Here is a 24,469-nt window from a genome sequence, read left to right as displayed (position 1 = left end):
AACTTTTCCTTGGCATTGTTGGGTTTTGCAATGATTATTGGAGTTCTGGCAGTGAGGACTCTGACAAACTTGAAATTTGGCAACAAGAATAAAAAGGCAGTCAAGTGCTATGTCTTGAGTACTTAAAACAAGAGTGTCCACATTCTTTCATGAGAGGGCCAAGTAATTAGAAATAGATATATATGAATGCCAAATAACTGCTGTAATTAGCAATAACAAAGCTCACATTTATTGAGTATGTACTATGGGCAGGTAACAACTCCATTTAATTGGCCTTCGATGACATCTCCCTTGGTATTCTTTAAGAACTCCCACATGATTATAATGTTCAGCTAGGATTAAGAAACTACTAATCTAGCTTCTTCCCCCTGCTTTCCCATTACTTGCGGTGTTCCAGCCATACTGCACCACAAAAAACCGGCAGAACAAGTAACTCCTGTCTCTCAGGCTCACTTACCTCCACTTAATTAATGAATATTTGAAAATTAAAATCATCTGCTAGTTCCCCTGGCTGGCTAGATCATAGTATTGGTTTTTTCTCCTTAATTGCTCATTAGAAAAACAATAAGACTTGCATACTTTTTGGCTCAATAAATATTTGTTATAAACAAAAACTATGATGGCTATTGTTGCCTTTCTTTCCTCTAAATAAGCTGCAGTAATAAAATGTATTGTCCTCTTTTAGGGAATGTGCTGGGCATTTGTGCAATGATGCAGTGGCCAAAAATGTGTGATATGTGAGGAATTCTGCTGCAATGAAGCAAAATTCACCTGGATGGTAGGGAATAGGGGAAAAAATAAAGTAAACATACTCTCTGTCTCTGTCTGTTTCTCTCTCTCCCCGTCTCCCTAGTGTGCCCCCTGCCACGCCAGCTATCTATCTGAATTCTAAATCTAAAGAATTTGTGGGAGTCAGAACTGTTCTCTGTCACAAGCACTACCTAGCTTTGCTACTCAGACAAAGCATGGGAAGCTACGGGAGTAAGAGCATGATGCTGTGGGGAGGCTGATTTCATGTCCATCTCCAGTTGACTGTTTAGAGTCTACAGGATGTGGTCAATGCATTAGGTAAGCACTATTTAAGGCACAGATTGGTCCTATCCTTCCCTGAATATGTTAATGAGAAGATCATGATCCCTGGGCAAGTACTAGATGTGTGCATGTGTAAGTATGTGTATATTTCTGTATGTGTAAATAAACATAATTCATGTACAAAAATACATCTGACTTCAATCTTATACATCATCCATCCATCTACCTGTCTACCTACCTACCTATCTATCCATCTATAGCAATCTGTATTTTCCCACACGTACAGTTCAAGTTTATAATATGTTGAGTTCTAAAATTTTACTGTTATTGATTTTTTTTTTTTTTTGGTGAGGAAGATTGGCTCTGAGCTAACATCTATTGCCAATCCTCCTCCTCGTTTTTTTCTTTCCCTCAAAGCCCCAGTAGATAGTTGTATGTCATAGCTGCACATCCTTCTAGTTGCTGTATGTGGGACGTGGCCTCAGCATGGCCGGAGAAGTGGTGCGTCGGTGCGTGCCTGGGATCTGAACCCGGGCCGCCAGTAGCGGAGCTCGCGCACTTAACCGCTAAGCCACGGGGCCGGCCCTGAGGCTGCTTTTTCTTCTACAATATCATGCACTTTGTTTATGTATGCAAGTCAACAAGGAATATACACATTGGCTGTAAAATTACTGATTGAATGATTTCTATGGGGTTCACAATTCCAGATCATTTCTTCTGTTTCACAAAATATTTAGGTTTCTCTCCCTTAGAAGATGACTTGCACTCACAACACAAACTTATTTAAATATTACGGTACAAAACACTGAACTTAGAAAGTAAAATTTTTCTACAAAAAAGTGATATTATTCATTCTTAATGAATTTGTAAGTATTGACTTATGATTTACTTAATCCATGCAATTTACTTAATACATACATTTATTCCCATTTCTAACCATGAATAAACAAGATCTGGACATGAATATTATTAAGATTAAGTAAACAAAGTTGAATGTCTAAAATTAGGGAAAAATTAAATTCATTAAAAATTAAATTCATAAGAAAGATTTTGTTTATGATTAATTCTCAAATATACTGGTCTGAGTATTGACAGCTATTAATAAAAGAACCTTTACATTTTATATTATGAAATAAAGCTATATATTATATTCTGTATATATATACATATTATGTATATATATATATACATATTATGTATATATATATATACCCCAAAAAGTGCATTTAAAAAATCTTACAACCAAATGCTGTCTGACATGTTTACATACCAAATCAATAATTGAATTGATGATTATTTGGCTATATACAGCTTTATTTCTGTCATTTTAATTTTGATGGAAACAAGGCTCAGTGAAGCCAAATATCACCAATTACCGATATACACAGAAATAATTATTATTAAATATAAGTATATTTGTGTTATCAGCATATATTGATGTGTATGCCAGTATTTATGTGTATATATACAAATATATGTATTTATATATAAATATAATATATGTAAACATACATAGTATACATATATATACACACAATAACAGAAATAAGGCTCTATATAGCCAAATAATCATCAGTTCCATTACTGATTTTGTAATTAACCATATTAGACAGAATTTGGTCTTCAGATTTCTTAAAATGTGCTTTTTTGTCTTTCTGATAATCAAATACATTTACTTCATTGATAAGACTTGTTTTTGCACAAGCTACTTCTTCATCCAGAAGCAAGAATGTTCTTTAGGTTTTTTTTTTTGTAAGAATTATGCATATTTGTGAGTGACAGTAACAAAATTAAAAGAAAACATAAGCACAACAAAACTTAAAGGCTCTTAACTAAACACCCTCCCTGCCAACATTCAGTTTCCCACTTACTCCCGCTCACATTCTCTTCTAAACCCCACAAAGTTTATTCACGTGCGGAGTTCCTCTTGACTGTCAGGATGAGATAACAACAGTCTCTGATAATGACAGTGACTTGCACTTGTAAAATACCAAGCGAAGTTTAACTGTGCTCAAAATTTTCATACATCATACTCTGTGAATAATTCAATGATGTGTGGGAAAAGGGGGGTTAGTTTTGGAAAATTTGGCCCATGTAATCTTTTTCGAGTAATTAATTTTCCCTGGTGAAATAACACTGTCATTTTTTTCATGTCTTAATGTCAAAATGCAGTGAGAAATTTGGTACCTAAGTGACACAGCTTTATCATTTCCCAGCTACTAAAATGTTAAAGAATTTAATATAAAAATGTATGGTTTCTTTGAAATAAGTCTTATGTACTATTTAACACAGGTTTGTGCCAATCATGATACATAGTTTAACTCCCACATATTAAACTGAATAACAGATTTTACTCAGGCCTTTCTCCCATTAGACAAGGAATTCTATCATTTAAATAGCAGGATCCATAAAAACCCAAACCCTAGGAACAAGACAATTTAGCACTAAGTTCTACAAATTAGCTTTCAATCACATCTCTTTATCCTTCAGGCATTCTTTCAGAGATTTTACTGATTTGATCGTACAGCAGAAGGTTAAATTCTCACACAGTGATCATTAGCAAAAAATAAACAGAGCAAGTACTAAAGCTGGCTTTGCACCTACTGAAAGCTGCAAGTGTCTGTACTCATGTGATATGCATCTTGCAAAGCTCGGCTGTTCCCAGAAGGCCACTCCATGAAGACTGAGAGAGCAGCGTCTGCTAGTGGTGCCTGTGAGTCACAAAGAACAGAGAGAAGCTTTATAACAAGGATGCTAGAAGGCATCACATAATTAGGAGGCAGGCTAAAAAATCTGGTTTGTACATCTCCTTGCCTAAAAAATCATGCACATGAAATGGTTATTTTGATTATTTTTATAATTCTTATTAGTCATACTGAGAAACAATGGCATCAGCAATATTTTCTAGGTCTTTTCGTTGGCTCCATTTATGAAGCACTTTGCTAAAATTGTTTCATTAATCGCTCATCGGGCGGATTTATTTACGGATACAGGACAAAAGCGTGACTCCAGAAGCAAGTGGCATGCTGTTCCTGGATGGCGATGGCACTTGGGTTTCTGTGGGCCATCCTACTTTACCTGTGGCGTTCAGCGGGCACTGATTGAATGCCAAGTCGCCTGCTGGAGTCCTTTTCCACACCATGGACATCAGATAATCCTCTGGGCATATTTCATAAGGTGCTGCAATTTAAAACAGAGGGACTTGAATGCCAGCAGTGTTTATTTTTTTAAATATTGGCAATAAACAGTCCTCAAATGCATCTCTCTAACTGTAGAGCTCTTTCATTTTCTTTAAAGTACATTGTTTACTGGAATGTTAGCAATGTCTTCAAGAAAAAGATCACTAGGTTCCATTTCATTATCTACAAAATCTTCACGGAAATGTCTTTTCTTTTGAAAGTGGTTACCGTGTAGGCTTTTTAAAAAAGTCATTTGGATTTGCCTATAAATTGAACATTACATTCAAGCATATAAATCAAAAGTCTTTCCAATATTCATAATGTTTTGGGATGTTATACAATAAAATGATTTCCAGTAAACTGAAAGCCTTATTAGAATTGTTGACTGTAAGTGCTAAGAGTAAATAAACATAAAGTGCCAAGTATATAACTTTTCATTTCTTCATATAACAGCAATGATGTCAATCATACTCCATCATATAAAAATAAACTGATCTTATCTTTTGGCCTTATTATTTTCAAAAGCTCAGTTTAATTACTGAGGCCAGAAAGTTAAAGGAGATTTCCAGAATAACACATGTATACCAGAAATATTTTAATGGAAAGCCAAAGAATTCTTGAAGGAACAAGTTTTATCTGCACTGTGTTAAACCTGATGCCTTGCTCCTAGAAGGGACGTATTATCCCTCCTCTAGACACACTCCTGCTGGGTTTGTTGCACAGCACTCTCTCTTATATGTTCACACATGTGTCTTCACTTCTTGCCTGGGATCTTGTGTCTTCTGTCTCTGTATCTTGCACTAATGGTGTGTCTGGCACATAGAAGTTGCTCAAAATTGAATGAATAAATGAATGAATATAAATACCTTTGATAAATAAATAAGGACCTAAAAAATAAGAATTACCTAAAATATACATGAGTGTGACTTCCTGGGAGAAATTTCTTCTCTTGGAAACAATATATTATTCAATCCACACTAATCATAATTCTACTGATACTAATTCTACTTCAGAATTTATGAACTCATCAGGATATATTATGGTTACTAGTAGGTGAAGAACGCAATTTGAGGCATTACCATCTTTATAGCCTCCTTATAATATCCTCTTTATAATTACCTAAGATAAGATGAATGGTTTAAGCATTTTAGAACTGAAGGTGACATTGAAGATCCCCTATTTCATCTCTGTCCTCTTTACAGATGAGGGCACCAAGGCCCCAGAAGTGACGCTTGTCTGCGGTGGTGGAGCTGATGGAGGCATCAGCAGGACTAGGTTCTAGAAACCTGACTCCCCCATAGCCATCGTTGACTTCCTGCATATCCTCTTTGCTGCCTTGAATTGTTCAAGATAATCTCCCTCATGCTGAGTTTTATATATTTATATATATAAAATCTTTAATCTAGGTTCTCACTAAGACACAGAGGCAACCGTCTCCAACTGATGGAATCTTTGCTCGGTGGATGGTTTAGCAGTTGATTCCACCTTCGGCAGCCCTGTTTTCATAAAACATCTCCTTCTCACCCACCAACCATTTCCTAACGGCCAAACCTAACTCCCTCATCTCAGTCCTCACTCGCCGGACCTTCCCTGCAGCGCTTCAGACTTTGACTCTCCCTCCTCCTTGAAAACACTTCCTTTAGGGTCTTAGAAAGCTGTTCTCTCTCAGGCCTCCCCCAACCACTTGGACCATTCTTTTTCTGTCTTATTCCCTGCGTCCTTTGCAGAATCATCCACACCTTATTTTTTCCTGATATCAAACACTTGCCTTAGATGATTTCAAACATATTAATAACAGTACTCATAGTGAGCCCTTACTAAGAGTCTCGCGGGAATGGCCTCATTTAATCTTCCCCAATAACCTCATGGGGTAGAGACTATTAGCCCCATTTGTCAAATGGGAAAACAGGCACAGAGAGGTGAATTAATTTTTTTTTCTGATTCCAAACATTCTTTGTACTACCTGTTGGATCCAGAGGAGAAACTAAGCATATGAGTGGAGGGTTGGAGGAGTCATCTTGCCAGGGTATCCCCACCCCTCTACCTTAGGGAGCCAAGCCATGACCTCCCCTTCAAATCCCCGCCCCTGGACTGTTACGGGGGCAGGAGGGCTGGGGTTGGCAAGGCCCCTTCCTGGGACCCAAGAGCTGGATTTTCCACTGAGTCTAGCCTGGGAGTGGCAGTGATGAATAGGAGTGAAGTCATAATAAATCAAAAATATAAAATAATAAAATGAAAATTAAAATCCATAACAAAAAAATGGTCTAACTCAAGTGAGGGTAGGGGCAGCCTCTGTGCTGGGCTCCCTCTTCCAATATTACAAGAACAGAAGAGCCAAGAAATAAATTAAGGGATGCCTCTGCCATCACCAGCCTGCAACCACCCACTTCCATACTGGCCAGGGAGAGTAGCAAGCTGGTTTGTCTGTCCCCCACCCCACGAAGAGCAGATGCTCCCAACCCTGGTACCCCATCCAGCCTCCCAACAGGTTGCCATGAAGGCCCAGGGAAGTGTCTCCCGAGAGGGCGACAGTGTCAGGAACAAAAGGCAAAGCCCAGAGATGAGACAGTGGTGGAGAGTCACTGCTCTGGAGCTGGGCTGTGCCCGTGTTAGTGCCAAAGAAGGGGAGGTGGTGGAAAGAGGGGAAGCTGGTAAATGTGGGAGCCACGAGAGGAATGCCATCAGTGGCGATCAAAGCTTCCGATTCCCCACTCTCACTTGGAGTACTGCAGTCGAGCCTTGACACATGGCCTCTCCCTCAGTTACGCATTGCTAAAACACAAGTTTCTCTGGTTCATACGTTTTTCTTGGGCTTGAGGCTGGCATATCATACACAACTGCTGAGTGGCATTCTACTACTGGCTGTTCCAAGGAGATCTCAAGGTCAATCTGCCTATGCTCCAAGTCCCACCATTTTTCTCCACGATGCTGCTTGTTTCCTCTCCTCTATTCCCTGTTAGTGGCGCCTCCAATCTTGTACCCAAGGCTAACACCATCAACCTCATCTTCTACTCACCCTTCTCTTCCTCCTAACCTTCCGTCATTCTACCTCCACCAATTACCCAGGCACTCATCCCGTCCCATTTGAATTAGGGGAACAACCTCATTGGTCCATTCAAGCATTTACCTAACTAACATCTGCTGGGTCCTGCTCTAGGGAAAACCGACAGCGCATGAGAGAAGCTTCCGCCTCATGGAGCTTTCAGTCAAAGGGGAGGAGGCAGAAGTCGAATAATTAAACAAATCATTACTTGAGTACAATTATGACAAGCACTGCAAACAGGAAGTACAGGGTGCTGTTTCAATATAAAAGCTGAAGAACCAAAGAAGTCTTCCTGGAAGAAGGGACACTTCATTGAGACTGGCTGTCCAAGATGCAGTAAGTGCTCCAGGCAGAGATAACAGCATACGCAAAGGCCGGGAAGCACCGAAGAGCTTGGGGTGCCAAGGCCAGTGTTGCTGGAGGGAAAAGAATCAAGAGGAGTGTGGAGTAACGGGCTGGAGAGACAGGCTGAGACTGGTGCCCGGAGGGCCTTACAGGCAGCCACTGACAGGTCCTAAACAAAGGATTGCCATGATCCAATTTTTCACTTTAAGATTAGTTTGCCTTCTGTGGAGGGAGGAGAGGGGGAGCAGAGGTTGGGGCAAGACCGCTGAGGAGGCTGAGGCAGTGAGTCAGTCCTGAACTGGTGGCTCCAGGTAGGATGGCTGGACTAATGGTGCAGACAAGTAGGCGGACACAAGGCAAATGTGGGAGACTAAATGACGTGAGGAATGAGAGCCCAAGGGTCAGGGATGAGGCCCGCCATCTGAGCTGAAGAGCTGGTGTAAAGTGGGACTGTTCTCCAGTGTCTTCTCCTTTGCTCCACGTCTCATGCCACGCCAACACAGCAATCTCTAACATGAAGGTTAATCCCATAACTTGCTGCTTAAAGCCTGTCCGTGGGTCCCCAGTAACAACAGGATGAAGACAAGGATGCTCAGTGTGATGACAGGCCCTTCCAGTCAGCCCTATCCTCCCGTTCCAACAACGATTCCTACTTAACCTCCCGTGCATCAGCCACACAGAATTGTCATCCTCCAAACATTCCACACCAATTCACACTTCCCCGACTTTGCAAAGCTATATCCTCTACTCAAAATCCTCACTCCACATTTTGTTTCTTGGTAAAATGCCTATTTACCTTTAAAACACATCTTAAATGGTATGTATCTGGGAAGCCTCCCTTGATACCTCAGTCTCTGAATACACAAGTGTTATTGCTCTTCTCACAGTTGATTGAAAATATTTGGTTATGTGCGTGAACCTCCCCAATTGCCAAATTTTGCCTTTTAGGAGACTGATCATGTTTTACTTTATTTCTCTTTAATCTGCTGTAATGAACTGCCATGCTGTCCAGCATATAGCAGGTTTGTTAAGTAAATCACTTTTACTGAGGAAACAGCATGATAGACCAGCTCTGTCCAATGGAACTTTCCTGCCATGATGGAAACACTATGTTTTCACTGTCCAATATGGCAGCCGCTAGTCCAAGGTGGCTACTGAGTATATGAAATGTGGCTGTAAGACTGAGAACTGAAGCTTAAATTTCATTTAATTTTAGTTAATGTAAATTTTAATTTTAATAGCTACCATGTTGGACAACACTGTGATAGGTGATAACTGTCCTTCTGTAAATGCCAACCGAAACTACTATGGAATATGAAAAAAAGGAAAATTATAATGCACTCTAAAAATCACAAAATACAACATGCATAATGTATTACATAATTGGATTCTATATAAAACAACTATTTTTAATAGTTGCTTAATTTTAGTCTATTTTTAATAAAGATATAGCAGTAATTAACCTAATATTACTAATACACTTGATTATTCTTTGTTTCATCTACACATCCAGCTTCTGTTCAATATCTCCCTCATTTGCTCTTCATTTGTAATCTTTCACTGTCACTTCACTTGTACCTTTTTCAGTTTTCAAACTCAAATTTTCTTCAGTTCCACTGAAGAAATTTGAAATACCTTTCCTAAAACTTGTTGCTATAGCTTTCAGTTACTTTTTCGGATTAAGTCTTGACATAAACCAATGAAGAAGCAACTTGCAGCGCGGATTTCTTCACGTCCCTGTGGTGGGTTCCGAAAGCTTTTCACACCTATTGTTATTCCGTGAACAGGTGCGACCGCCCACCCCTGCGCCCCCTCCCCCACCCCACCCCGTAGACCTTGTGGTCAGAAAATCGGGTCGTTGCAAGCGTTAACCACTAGATGGCACGGGCGGGCCAACAGGGTGAGACGTTTGCTGGGCTGCAGATGAAACCCAGCAGGGTGGGCCGGGCAGTAACCCTCAGCTGGGGAGTACGGGTAGCTGCTTGGTGATTTTAAAGGTATACTACTTGGGGAAAAATAAAATTTCTTCTTTTCATGTAAGTATGACGTTTAGTGATTAACCTAGCCTCAGTTACAAGGCCTCGGTCTGGGCTTCCCTCAGCTCCCTCTCTCTCCACTCTCCCCCTCAGCACACTGGCCCCAGCTTCTCCAACACCCAGGAAGGCTCTGTGCCCTTGTCCTTTCTGCCCAGGACATCCTCTTCCCCTCCCCAAAGGTCTGCACAGCCTTCTCCGGACCTCCTGACCAGCCGCAAACACTCCCACACCTTCCTCTGCTCTACTGTCCCCCAAACACTTGTCACCTTCTTCTTCTAGCTTACTTATTGATTTTTTTGCCTGCTCCCGCCAGAACGTGAGCACCATGAAGATGGTGATTCTTCTGTTTTGCCTCACTCTTTGAGCACAAGGCACTTGGAAGTCTAGCAAATGACACGTGGGGGCCGGGAGACACACAAACTTTTCACCAAAAATTACTTTCCACGACTTAAGATGACAGAGAATGAGGATGACTCTGCAAAGAACCGAGGACTGTGTGTGTGTGTGTGTGTGTGTGTGTGTGTGTGTGTGTTAAACAGGCTGGCAGGAGGTAGTAATGTTCCCTTAGGAGCAGTAAGAAAGAGAGGTTAGCTATGACAGTTTTCCTAAAAATCAGCTAACATGGGCGTCCAGGGTACCAGGTGTTGACAAAAGTGGACCCTACAGGGCTGTGTCTGACTTGGTAAGCATCCACGGGGACCCTGTTCTGACTCCCCCGGTTTGATCTGCAGACATCCTAATTGGTTAAGGAAGAAGCTGATTAAATAGCTGTCCTTTTCCCACCATAACACTCAATTATTAATTCCCACTTAGCTAGTGACAATCAGTATGGTCTGCCTCAACCAGACTCCCTAAAAAAAACCTCAGTAATTTTTTAAACCCAGAAAGGTCAACAAACTTTGTTTTCCGCACTGTAAATTCGTGAAGCCCTGGATTCAGTGTGCTTCCCGTAGACAGAATCACAGAACACAGGACAAGAAAGGAGGGTGACAGGGGATCATAGATTAGAGGTGCAAATTGGTCCTGGATTTTCAGCTTTTTAGTGGTAATGTCAAATCCCACAGCTGCTCTAAATATTTCATCAACGGTGATTTGGCATTCTTTGAAGATTACATCTTAAAAAAAATTAGTTCAGAAAATAAGTCAATTTATGCTCATACAAAGAGCAAAACAGCCTAGATATTAAAATAAAAATTTATCTTCTTCATCTTAGGGTTATGAAGTCCCCAGTGGTGGGGAACTTTCTGGGCTCTCCTCAGTGCCACTGTGGAGTTCATTCATTCTACAAACATCTCCTGAGCACCCATAATGTCCCGGTCACCTTGTTAACTGTTGCACGCAAAACGAATGGAGAAGAACAGTCAGGGTCTCTCAGCCCCCCAGATGGTGACGGGGACAGTGAGTGGAGAAATCGTGACACAAGAGGAGGGCCACTGTGCTCCCGGAAGTGCTGCTCCAGGAGTGCGTCGGGGGGCGGCATGTCACGGAGGTCTCCAGGAGGGGTGTCCCCGTCGAGGAGCAAAGGAAAAGCAGGAGTTAGCCAATGAGGAAGGGAAAAGTGGGCCTCGGGGACCACGTGTGGGGAGACCCAGGGGGCGAGGAGAACCTGGTACACCCGAGAGATTGGGGACATCTCGGGATGGCCAGAGTGTACAGCTGGGGGTGGGCAGAGGGGGGTAAGTGTGTGGGGGGGGGAGGTGAAGAAAGCTGAGGAAAACCCGGAGTCTGAGTTTACGGGCAAGGGAAATGTATGATCACGTTTCGAATGCTATACCTGCAGTTGGGAGAGTGATGGAAGGGAAGTGAGACTGAAGGCAGGGAGGCCAGGACCATCTCAGTGGTGTAATTGGGGAGGGGAGTGGAGTCACAGGAAGTGAAGTGGGCAGTGGGGGGATTCACAATCTACTTAGCAGGTGGAATGGGCTCAGCTCCACGGCTGGATGCAAGAGGAGAGGAAGAGAGAAGTAAGAGGCGAAGCTCAGGGTTCCAGGAGGAGTGTCTGCTGTCCATACCCTGCGTGACAGCACAAGAGGAAGAGAGGGCTTGGGAGAGAAGATGCTGAAAATACTTTTGAGTTTGACACATCTGAGCACATCTCGGTATTATCAACAGGTTGGTTGGTGTATGGAACTAAAGCTCGGGAGAGAAACACAAGCTAGAGATAGAGATTTGTGTTAATTTTTTTTTCTGTTAAAGCTACCTATGTGTATTTTGTAAATTAGAAAATACATAATTATCTCAGGCCACTCTGTGCTCAAAATAAAAACATATTATTGTGCAGCAATATGAAGGGCTCTTGTTTTTTATGCCTTAGCAAAATGGAACAGCAACTCTGTTCATTGGCTGAAAGATCCCACTGTTTGCTATCACTAGCGCAAAGATATAAAAACCCGTTTGTAAGATACAACCGTACTTGAAGTCCTAAGTATGTAGTTAGCATGCTCCCTTAAAACAAGGTAGCAATTACCTAGTGATTAGCTGTTAATCTGTCTATTCAAACTGATTTTCTGTCTCTTAAAAATAGCAAAAATTATACAGGGCTTAAATCAATTTGATGTGGGAAATTAGTTTTCACCTCTTACGCTAGAATTTCAGAGTTAAAGAGAAATTGATTCTAAACTATAGAGCAAGCACGCAGGAAAAAAAAAACACAGAAAAACATGCACTACGCATAACCCCACATTTCAAATTTCACTTGGTGGCAATTCATTAATTCCTATGTTTTGGGAATTCCCGGTGATGGGGGCTGCGGAGGTAAATGAGATCGATGTGGTCTCTGTGCTCACACAGCTCAGAGCTCTCATTTCAGCTGGAGAACCTACTCATGTGAGACGTTCATGGAGCTGTGAAGGTCTCAGGGAAAAGAAGGGTGTTGATCAAACGTGTTTCCTAACAGCATCCCTCACATACAAAATGGTTTTTTATCAGTCTCAGGTGGAAAGAACGAGTATGCAGAAATATTTACACACCACCACGAGTGAGGCAGTCTTCTAAGTGCATTACATACTGTAATTCGTCTAATGCTCATCACAACCCTAGGAGGTGGATGCAAGTATTATACTAATCTTAAACCTGAAGAAGCCAAGGCAGAGAGGAATCACTGAGCGAGGGGGGGTGGACCTATGTCAATCCAGCAGCTTCCTCAGTCCGTTCTCAGAGAATGTTACACCATCTCAGCATCCGGGGTAGTGGTCAGTAAGGGAGTTATATATTTTGCAAAAATTTGTCTCTAAGTCTGGAAGTCAGCAAAGCCTGAACTTAAATTCATCAGCACATGATGCCCAGTGCAGGTTGCCTGTTGGAGTACTTGGTCTAGACAGTGTTTTATAACACACGCCACCCCCAAATTCTGAATTATTATTTTTTTAAGTCTATATTGCAACTTAGCACACAAGGTCACTCTACTTCCAACCCGCTAACAAAGTTAATAATAATAAAAAAGATAGCTAACTTTAATTGTGAAGAATAACTCTACATAAAAGTAGAGTTTACTCTATTTACTAAGTTTTAGTGAGACACAGTTTTGTGTTGAGGCATGCTCGAGGTTTTTGCTGGAGAACTGTGTTTACTTGCCTTTTTACATTATCTTAGGAACTGTCGAGGATCACAGTGCTTCATCGCCTTTGCCAGGTCATGGCAACATTTGGAAGCACATGAGAGTAATGGGCAAGGCTCCTTTGGGCTGGAGGCCACTGGCCACAGCCTCCTGTGTGCCAGCTTCCCTGAGGCCTTCGGAACCCTATTTGGGCACACCTGTGACCAACTCCACCTGACAGGTGGCTACGAGAGAGACTGTCTTGGGGAGCTCTGGCCTAAGGGAAAATGCTGGACTGAGATTTGGAGAAATTGAGTAACTTGCTATAGAAACTTACATATTTTTCTTACCTCCAACATCTCAATGATTTATTTCTAAGGGGGAAGGATCATGCCACAAACTGTAACTACAAAATAAAAATAGTATATGTGCTAAAAATGTCCATTCAAATTCTAATTAGTTAAACTAACAGCATTTTGAAAGAGTAAAAGAAGATTATAAGATGTAAGGCATTCCTATCATAGTCATTCTGCAACTTTTATTCACATGCTTTTATGCAATGATTTCATTAGCGCAGTTATAGCGTTTACGATAAGGAATAAAACATTCAAAAGAGCATGTACCTAATGACCTCCTATAACTAGGTTAGTTATAGGTTCAACGAAGAGTAGGGGATTTGGAGGCTGAAAACAGATAACTCATCTGCAATGAGCTGGAAACTCTAGCTAAGAGATATAACAACAATATAGAATAAGGGAAACACAAAGCAAGTTTACAGGGGTTCAAAGAAGAAAGAACATCCCAGTGACTGTGGGAGAAAGAAGAATGGTGAAGGGAGGAGCCAACTTTTCATTTCAGCAGGTGAAGCTGGAGGGGGCCGCGACACCACCGGAGTCCAGGTGGATGACACTGCAAGCAGCAGAGCAAGGAGAGACTATGTGCCTCCATGCCAGGACCAGGGACGGGAGCAGTCTGATTGTTTTATATATATACATATGAATGAGTGCAGGTGATAACCTTGGACAGCCAATGAGCTGATGGATGGGGACACCAGAATGCCAGGGGTCCCAGTATGCACTGAGTTGCACAAGTAATGAGAAGCCATGGAAGTGTTTTGAGCAAGTGAGTCACCTGAGTAAGGCCGTGAATAGGGGAGGATAACAAGACGAACCTGTGTGAACGAGATTAGAAAAGGTGGTTGTTGCAATAATATGGGTAATGGGTAAAGAGAACCTGGATTGCCATTTAGTAATTCTAATTAGCTATAGTGGTTTATCATTTCATCCTGAAACAATCCCCTGAGGCACGTACTATCATCCCCATTTTATGTATGAAGACACTGAGGCCCAAAGCCAGACCTGGCTTGACTATACTCCAGGCTCTTTATGCTGCTGGTAGGCGGTGAACAGGGGAAGAGACAGCAGGGCCACCGAGGACAGGCTTGATGGAGGTGGAATCCATCACCAGGAAACGGGTTGCTGAAGATGAGGAATCACTTCAGATGACAGGAAGGATTTGGTGTTGGAGAGAAAAGCTCTCCTGGTGACATAGAGTCGAATTTGACACCCCAGTTAGAAAGGCCTATCAAGCATTTGCAAGAGATGTGGCATGAAGATGCAGATTTGTGGGTGCTTCTCACACAGGTGCTAGTTAAAGAGAGAGATACAGCAACCAGAGAGCCAGGGGCAGGATCTCAGGGTCATTCCCATGTCAGGATACACAAGGAGAGGGAAATAAGTGGGGTGAGAAACATCAAGGACTGATATTCAGGTGTAGTGTCTCGGCAAACATTGAACCCAAAAAGGAGTTTTACCAACTGCATTAATTTTAATTTTGTTAATTTAAACATAATTAAGTGGTTCCCACAATATGTGTATTTTTACTATAAAACAGTGTTGGATGAAAGGAAGAAATAAAAAATAGTAAAAAGTGCTGCTTAAATTTTCTATTTCAATTTGAGAATGAACAGTGTGTTACCAAATATTTCTAAACTGGACAAGGTAGGGTAATACAAGATCACAACAAATTGCTTTTTAAGTTTCTGCCCTGGCAGAAGCTGAGAGTTTTCTCCAAGTCTCATCTGATGAGCAATCTGATAAGACAAATTATGATGATAATTATCTCCATGGCAACAGGTTTAAATAACAGACATATAGTACTATCTGGTATACACATAGAGTGTTTTAGACCCCAGGTGGTTCTTTAATTCTGCCTATGAAATTTAGCTGATTTGTTGCAGAAATGTAGATGGGAGCAGGTAATAAAACCCATGGTTTTCGGGAGGATGGCTCTTCCTTAGATATTTATTAAGCAAGAGCTGATCTCTCACACTTATGCAGTATCTTCAAGTTCTAATTTATTTCCCTACTTTTTAGAATGTATCTGAGGTGACTTGGCAAGAACAGATAGAATACTTAAGATGAAAGAAGTCAATGCCTAGTGCCACCTACTGTCAACACTGAACTCAGTGGTTTTAGGTGAACAACCGGTGTGACACGTGGGTGTGACACTATTTGCTGTGTCCAAAAATATTCAGTGAACGCACTTACCATAATCTTCTGAAACTGAACAGGTAATCATATAATTCCTTATAGGGTATACACATAACATCTGATAGCGGAAAATAATAGAAATTCTAACAGAATAGGAGCTTTTAAAAGTATTATGAGTGATTAACCTTGTGGTTTGGAATGAAAAAGGTGAAACAGGTGCCAACTTGTATGTGAATATTTCACTACAGAGAAGTATGCTTTTTTGTTCTCTTTAGAAAAGAAATGTATATTTTACACTCATATATTTGGGTTTCTAATAATGGTTATGATTGGCCTTAAAATGTAGTGGTCCACACAGTTTAGAAACATGACATTAACTTGTTAAACTTGTCTCTAACAAAGACAAAATGTTTGTATTGACAGTCATTAATTCACCACTCCTCCAACCGGGAACTGAGGAGAAACTAAGTTAACGTGAGCTAAGACCTCATCCTCCTCCCTGACCACCCCCCCCATACATGCCTGTGTGTACATATTTAGCAGCTAATAGCCCTGGAGGACAAGAGGCAGTGAAAATGTACTCCTGCTCAGGGAGAGAGAGAGTCGAGGGGGTGCGGGACTACAGATGCGTGTCCTGGCCGTGCACGGCTGTACATCACACGTGCTCAAGTGATACCTAGGTTGTTTCTCCTGCTCTCCATGGAACAGGAATAACGGGGATTGGAGAGTTAGATGATGACTAACCCATCCTTCTATGTCCAAAACAACTAGTTAACAGCCCTATTTTCTTCAAATAACTGCTGTAAAGAGATCTTATTTTGATTGAAACATGAGTTGGCTAGGGAGACTTGAAATGGATTGTCTGTGTTTTCATTATTAACTGATTTCAGAAACAATCCCTCATTATTTATGAAGTATAAATAAAATAAAATTTTGCAGTCTTGTTCAGGAGATATCTTAACTTTCACCAGTGGAGCTGAGGTAGAGGACTGTTTCCCACTTCTCTGTTAATTTTATCATCTTGTTTTTATTTATTCATTTATTTTTACTGTAGGCCAGTGCACCCTAAAGGGTCACCTGCAGACCAGATCACGAAAGGGTAGCGTGCAGCATCATCGACACCACTCGGGAGCTGGCCCACACGGGACCCAGTGAGTCAGAATCTCCAGGGATTGGGCTCAGGAGTCGGTGTTTTAACGAGGGCCCTGGGTGATTCTTATGTCTGCTAAAGTTTGAGAAGCACAGCTCTGGAAATGGGGAGAGGCACTCAAAGAAGATAAGAGTGCAAAGTAAGCAAGCTTTGTGATTCTTTGTTCCTACTAAAGCCAAGTTAAAAGAAAATTACTCTGAAACCAAGTGAAAGTCTCTCTGGGTCTCCTGAGAAGACGTAATCCTGTTGGAGAGCAACCTTACGGAGCTAAGGAACAGCCAGGCCCAGAACGGCATTCTCCTAAGGGGGAGAGGCCTATGGTCACCATATCACAGGGCACCAAATTCTAATACGAATGCAACGTTCCACCGTTGGAGACAAGTTTGGGGTGACCAACGTTACTGCTGGCCTCCTTCGGTTTGAAAATTTGGAGTGAAGCGTCACAATCAAGGCTGCACCTCCGTTCTACGTTGCTCTTGCTTGTACATTAATGGTATGGCTCTCTCGCTTAGGGTTTTCTCAGCATGTTCAACCCCCAGGCTTCACTCACCTTTTGCAGATAAAGCAATTGGCTCCAAGAAGGACATTTTATGTACAAATTAAGTTTAGCATCTACCTGTGAATGGTAGGTTCCAACTTAGCAGCTACTGACTAAAGAGTAACGGATCCCAGAACTGGAGCTGTAGGAACAGCAAGCCCCTCCTGGGGAACAGAGCAAGGAGGTCCCCAGGAAGCCTGCAAGGTAACAGACCAGTCCACCAGTACCATCTGCTTTCTGAATGCCATTAAGCAGGGAAATATTGCGAAACAAACAGAAGAAACTAAAAATAGAATGTTTTCACATGTAGCAACATAACAAAATTAGAGGAGCTATTGCCTTTCTCCTATTTTAACCCTCAAAGCCCGGGGGTGTGCAATGATACTGAGATCAATAGATCCTTATTTGGTGAGTTTGATCAACTTAAAAATTGGGCCATTTAATTGTCTCTCTTGTAGCTACTCTATACTTCAACTAGCAGTACTTTTTTTTTTTAAGTATAATTTTTTCATCCCTCTAAATCTCTTTTCTTATGAAGACAGGAGCAATATCTTATTTTTGGTTAACGATATTCTTTTTAATACTTTTATTTTACCTATTTACCAGTAAAGAAATGTCCTAATCTTGATGGGAAAATATATTTTCTTTTATTTTCCGTTTTTAGTAGACATCATCACAGCTTTTGATTAAATCCAGATGATTAATCATTATTTTCATTAGTTATCCAGACAAAGATGTGCGAATATTATATTTCTCCTTCCTGACAACAGAGGTTTTCTTGGCAACCTTGATTAATTTGTTTTGCATCCAAGTTAAGCGAAGCATAAAAATAAATACTAGTTGTTCCCAGCAATCTGAAGAAAAATCAAGAATGAACAGTACTAAAAATAATACTAGAAATAAGCATATTGTTTTAAAAGAAACATTTGTTGAGGCTTTCTAATTGACAAAAAGAGGAAAAATGCCTTAGTAACTATTAAGATAATTTGAAAGTTTTCTCAATTTATATTGTCAATGAGTAAATTTGGAGCAATACAATGGCTGAAATCAGGAACGCTGTGCTCCTGATCACAGAAGCATATACTGACCACAGAGAGGCAACTGAGCAGAGTGGGAAGGCCAATATATAAGCCAGGTAGGTGCTCTATGGAAAACTGAGCGAGTTATAAATCCTGCTCTCTTGATAAAATAATTTGGGGTTGATACGACTGCACATTTTGAAAAATTAAAGGATGAATATGAAAGCAATCCTCCTTTATTTTGATACTCTAGAGTATCAAAGGCATATTTGAAATCAATAGTCATATACAATTTTTGATGGATAGTGCAATTTATATAAAGGTACCAGATTAAGATGTATTCAAAAGCTTGGTACATATATTTATTATTTTACATCTGCATAAGCGCAAATTTGCAAATTAGCTGATTCAAAAATTCATTTTAATTTGAAACTGTTATTTATATACTTGGAAGTGATTTGTGGTTCTTTTCAAATTATATTATTGAAAAGAGTAAAATGAAAATGTTAAGGTTAATGCTAAAAATATATATAGTATAATATAAAAAGTTGTTAGAGATTTATGTGATAATTTTCAACCTGCGTTAAATCATGAAAGCCGGCAAACAACCCAGCAAGTAAGGTATAATATCTTCCTTGTAAACAGATATGTAAAATGTTTTCCAAACAGCAGGTGGCAATCTTTGTAAATCTGATTGCAGCGGCACCATCTTACCTCTACAGACGCAAATGAAAGACAGTTCTAAAAGACCAGGTAAGAATCTTGGTATGCTCACACTGGTTTAGATAACTTCAAACATTAAAAGGGTCTTATTTAATCATGCCCACTGTTCTAACGAAACTTCTCCCTGGGTAAAATAAGTGTTTTTGTTTAATGCGTCTTAACTCTTATGCAGCACTGGAGGAATCTCTTAGTGCCAATCTGTATAGGCATCCTTCTCAACAAAATCCAGCATGCTGGTTCCCTCTTATCATTCTGAATTCATATGGCCTTAAGAATTAACAAAACTAATTTTAGACCTTTTTTAAGCTCTGAAAAAAACCTGCTGACATACTGTTACTCTGCGAGTCCAGTTTCTGTTGGTATTCTTAGTGCTGAACTGTGAAGCCTTCGGAATTCTAACTAAGGAGAAATACCAAGTTTTGACCCCTGCTATCTCTTAGAATGCCGTGCTTTTTCTAAATTGAAGTAGTCATGTTGGATAGAGACAGAAATCCATAGTTTTCTGAACCAAAAAGGAACCTCAAAAGGCTGCATCCCCAGACGCGCTGGAGCCAGACGCCAGAGGGACGGGCGAGCTTGCCCACGAGGAGTTGCCAGCAGCGACAGGACGCTGACTGGGTCCGCAAATTCTCCAAGTCCAGCACTTCCCTCTACACCCAGCTGTGGAATTTTGAAATTCCACCCGATCACCTTTTCTAGCACGTTTATAACAATTTTGCCTATGATATCATTCTGAAATCCTAATTTTCACTTATTTATTGAGTCCTCGGTATGTCAGTAATATTTTGTGGAATGTACATACCATTAGGAAGGAGTCTTTCTTCTAAATGATCTTTTAAAATATAAGATCAGTAATCTGGACAATTTCCAACCTTTCATTTTTTTTATGCTCGTATGTAAAATCCCTTAAGGCAGCAACACTTCCATTCTTTCACTACTAATTAAGACCTTATGCTTTCATTTTAAAATGTGTTCCTCATCAGGAATTTCCTTGACAGTGGAAATGGGGCAAAGACAAGTGGACGGGGTTGTGTGAGGTCCTGCCTCAAGGTGGATTAACAGCAGAATTTACAAGTGTCTGAATTTCCACATCCCCTCTTTATTTTCTCACTTAGCCATCTAACACTTATGCCTTTGTATTTCTACTAAAATAATCTAAGGCAACTTGCTTTGGGTTCTTAGTAAACAAATATTTCATGTAAATAGTGAAAAAAATAGTGTCCCTCTCTAATTTAAACTATATGGAGCCTTGTTAGTGTTCAGTATGGCTACCTTTGTGTTATCACTTTTTTCAATGTCATTTTGCAACAAATAATTTAAAAACCTACAGAAGAAATAGTCTGACACACAAATGAGGCAGCCCTCTGCACTATAGAAACAAACTGCCACTTTCCTTTCAATTGAGGAAGCACCGCACTTCACCAACGACAATAATTTGGATCCTCATTTTTGGGGGAATACATTTTTTCTGTCAGGCTCATCTCAGGTCATTCTCACCAGGACAGCGCTGCTCACTGCACTTTCTCACTTCCTCGCCTGAGCCGTCACACTGCTGGCCGGTCACCGCCGCTCCCTGACACGTCCTCATGCGCCTCTCCCAGCCGCCGTCGCAGGACTTGGAACAGCCACTCCAATGAGCCCACGGATTCCACTGACCATTGGCTGAAAGAAAAGTGTCATGGTCAATAGCAGCGGTCTACTGCACACTGCGTTAGGGATTTTAGAATCTGAGGACCGTTACTGTCTGTTCAATTTTTATCAATCTACCATCACGAATAAACCTTATTCAAACATTTGACTTGCTGGTCAAGTATACGGCATTGTGATTAACAGAAGTTTATATAAGTTTGTCAGAATCTTCAGATGGACATTGAACCTTACATGTAAAAAGTACAAGTTCAAGGCTAAAGTTCATCAATGTAATGGGTATTTAACCTAAGAGTCTCCTGAATTTTGCTGCTTTGTTAATGTGACATACAGTAGAAAGGATGCTGGTACGTTGGCTTTCTTTGTTAGAAACATATAATTATCTGATTCATCCACGACCATCTGGCATAGTTGTGTCACATTTTATAAAGGGCAGCACCCTTTCAGTGTGGGCATCAGGCCTCACCTGTACTGTACACTCACCTGTGCACTCCGGGTTGGAGCACTCTCTGCTCTCCGCCCACGGCCCCCTGCACTCGGAGCCCCCGTGCGCTGCCGCCGTGCACTGCCGGCTTCTCTGCTGGGTCCCATTCGAGCAGGTCACTGAGCACTGGCTCCAGGAACTCCACTCCTGCCACTGCCCATCGACTGCCAACAGAGAGAGACGTGTAAGGAGATCTTTCAGGGGACAAGGCTGTACAGAAAGTGCAAGGTAATACTAACCTTGAGGATGAGTCCCAACTAAGGGGCTCTGAATGAACGCCATGGGGGTCACATTGGCATTAGATTTTATTATTATGCCCAAACTACCATTACCTTATTTTCTCACTTCTATTTCCTTTTATGTCTCCAGTTTCTCTTTTGATTCATTAATTTCTTCAAAAATATTTATTGATCACTCAAAAAAGCAAGACCTAGGGCTAGGAGAGGGGTGCAGGGAGCAGTGGACAAAATAAATATTGACCAGTAACTCACAGAGCTCCTATTTAGAGAAGGAACCTCTAGAATGAGTTAAACACTTAATTACATGCTAAATAAATTAACTATACAGCGTTGCTGCCAAGGGTCATTTCAAGACATTATGAGATAAGAGTCGCAGGGCCTGGGGAGTCTTCCTTGACAAAGTGAGGTTTCAGGCAAGCCTGGAGGGATAATGAGGAAATCCTTGGGTAAGGGTATGGTCCATGAAGTACACAGAGGTCCTTGGCAGAAGAAACATGGGCACTTCCAGGAACTGAATGGAGGCCATTGTGAAGGGAATCCAGAGAGCCAGGAAAGAGCTGTACCGGAGGAGGTTGGTAAAAAGACAGAGGTCAGATTTTGCAGGCTTTTTGTCAACTCTGTTAAGGATTTTGGCTATTATTCTCAGGTCATTAAGAAGCCATTGAAAGATTTAAATGGGCTTCTAAGATCAGATCTAGTGCAGGGTAGAGAAAGAATTATGGAAGAGTGTGGGAGGGTCTGAGCTAGGATGGTGAGGCAGTACTGATGGAGTTTCCTGGAAAGATTAGAGAGCGCCTAGGGAGGGATGGGTGAGAGGATCTCCTGAAGGAAGTCCAGAGAGGATCAAGATGACTCCCAGGTGTCTGGGGACTGGGATTTAATGTAGACTGTTGAACTCTGGGAGACTCAAATTGAGATTCATTTATTTATTCATTCATTCAAATGATTTCTGAGAATCTATTAGTTATCAGACATTATGATACACATGTTATGAGAGATAGAGAAATAAAAGAATATGAATCCCAACACCAAAAACTTATAACTTAGTAGAAGAATTACATTATGCACGCAAATAAGTAAATAAAAGGTTAAAAGCGGTAAAACCTTGGCATAGCACATGAAGGCTTTCAGATCTCGTCTCGTCTACTTGGGGGTAATTCTGTTAGACTAGTCGGATGAAATGTAGGTAATGCAGACCAAGGAGGCAGCCGTCACAAAGGCATAATCCTACAGGCCACAGAATGCACAGAAATAGTTATCTAATTTAAAATGCATGAACTAGCATGTGAGCGTTATAAACGCATTAGGATATGCCTGTCTCCTTGTTCCGATATCATTCCCTGGTTCCTAGTCAATTTCATTACAGTGAAAGAAAATTCACCAGAAATCCAAAGTTCCCACATTAGCTAATGTTTCTGTGAAAACCCCTCCAAACAAAGGAGGAACTTGGCAGAATATGAGTGAGTACTTTCAACCTAATTTCAGACCTTGCAGGTAGCTATTAAAAAGAAGGTTGTTTAATAGGTATCTAGCTGTACTTAATAAACCCTTTGTGAGATTAAAAATCACAAAATGCCAATTTAATCATCCTATTCATGTAATTTTAGCATCTCACTTTATTAAAAGTACCTGATACAATCTTATTGGCTATGTAGTCCATTTGCCAGACAAAAAAGAAAAGTCTAGTGAATCAATAGGACATTATAAATGATCCATTTCCTCTCTATTTTGGCTTTAAAGCTGAGCGCATTTTTCATTTCAGAATTTTGCTTTTCAAAGATAACACTTATTGAGCTTGAGTTATGAACTCTCAGTATCCTAAGCCTTCTGAGAAAGGTTTAAAAGAATAAGATTCATGCCTGCACCTTACCATCTATTTGACAAAAGAATATTTGGGTATTCAAATTATTGAGAACATTCAGAAAGCAACACATAAACAAAGATGAATTAGGTGCTGCCGACTTAATTCAGGGCTGAATGACTAGAACAAAGGAATATGTGATGTCCTTAAGAATTGTGGTTTGAGGTAAATTTTTAGTATTTTTTTTTTTAGAATGTGATAGTTACACACTCACTAGCCAAGGAGAGAGGATAAGTCTTTCCAGCTAAGAAGATGTGGAGTCAGGAATGAGCAAGTCAAATGTGGAAATCAGAGAGAGGAGTTTGGTGGGGGCTGTATTATCCATGAGGAATGAGAGAAGACCTTGCCGAAAAGCGATTAGGAAGAATGAGATTTGTGAAGTGTTTTGCTCTTTAGGCTTTTCCTGAGAGAAGACTTTGCGTCACCATTAGTAAAAAAAAAATGTTAAACATTTTAAATTCATACATTCTTAATATTAGTTGTTCCATTCTTTCTGCCAATGTACACATTTTATGTTTCGGCTGAAGTTCAAGAATGAGTTAATATTAGACATTTAAGGGACCATTGAGGTTCAACACTTCCATTAACATCAACAAAACATGTATTTCAGATAGGAACTGTTTTGTTTATAAAGCCAGTTAGAGAAAAGAAATAACAAGGAAATTGAAGATGTATCAAATAGACGTTTTTGATGTTTTGTTTTACACTGTGAACTAGAAGTTCCTTTTATTGAACATTAGCTCAACCATTAAGAAAGAATTGACTTGACAAAGTAAGTGATTGGATGTTAAAAAGAAAAGAAGAAAAACCCAATATTCCTTTCATGTGTTACGTCAGAGTTACTGGGAAAACAGAAAATTGAGAAGTTAGAAAGAGAGGGATATGTGAATTTAATTGAAAAGATTAGATAACAGACATTACGCTTACATGAAAGAATTTCTTTTAGTGCCAAATGTGGTAGATTGTTTTTGTTTTAGGTTTTTTTTCAGTTTGATATCCTGGAATTGAAAAAGAAATCATTAATTGTGTTCTTCTCAGGTACCTCAGCCCCGAGACCTTTCAGGAAATGGTGTTGTCTTTTTCCTGAATAGGAAAAACAGAGGACTGGGAGGTTTTTGAGAGGTGGAAATTAGGAGTCCTGTTTCG

The 24,469-nt window shown here is 40.5% G+C and overlaps 1 protein-coding gene across 1 annotated transcript in view; it reads right to left on the bottom strand.

Moving 5' to 3' along the window:
- Positions 1-24,469, bottom strand: part of LOC147915747 (adhesion G protein-coupled receptor B3-like) — a 114,583-nt gene that overhangs the window by 57,724 nt on the left and 32,390 nt on the right. Inside the window, exons 5-8 of the mRNA XM_087437837.1 lie at positions 21,223-21,387; positions 20,590-20,754; positions 4,111-4,212; positions 3,637-3,743 (exon numbers count right to left, since the gene is read on the bottom strand). Coding sequence (XP_087293963.1) covers positions 3,637-3,743; positions 4,111-4,212; positions 20,590-20,754; positions 21,223-21,387 — 539 coding nt within the window. The remainder of the gene's footprint in view (positions 1-3,636; positions 3,744-4,110; positions 4,213-20,589; positions 20,755-21,222; positions 21,388-24,469) is intronic.

Source organism: Ceratotherium simum, chromosome 13, assembly GCF_057802395.1.
Source record: "Ceratotherium simum simum isolate JZ-2026a chromosome 13, ASM5780239v1, whole genome shotgun sequence".
Lineage (NCBI taxonomy): Eukaryota > Metazoa > Chordata > Mammalia > Perissodactyla > Rhinocerotidae > Ceratotherium > Ceratotherium simum.
The sequence above is the reverse complement of the archived record's forward strand: the minus strand, read 5'-3'. Positions and strand labels throughout refer to the sequence as shown.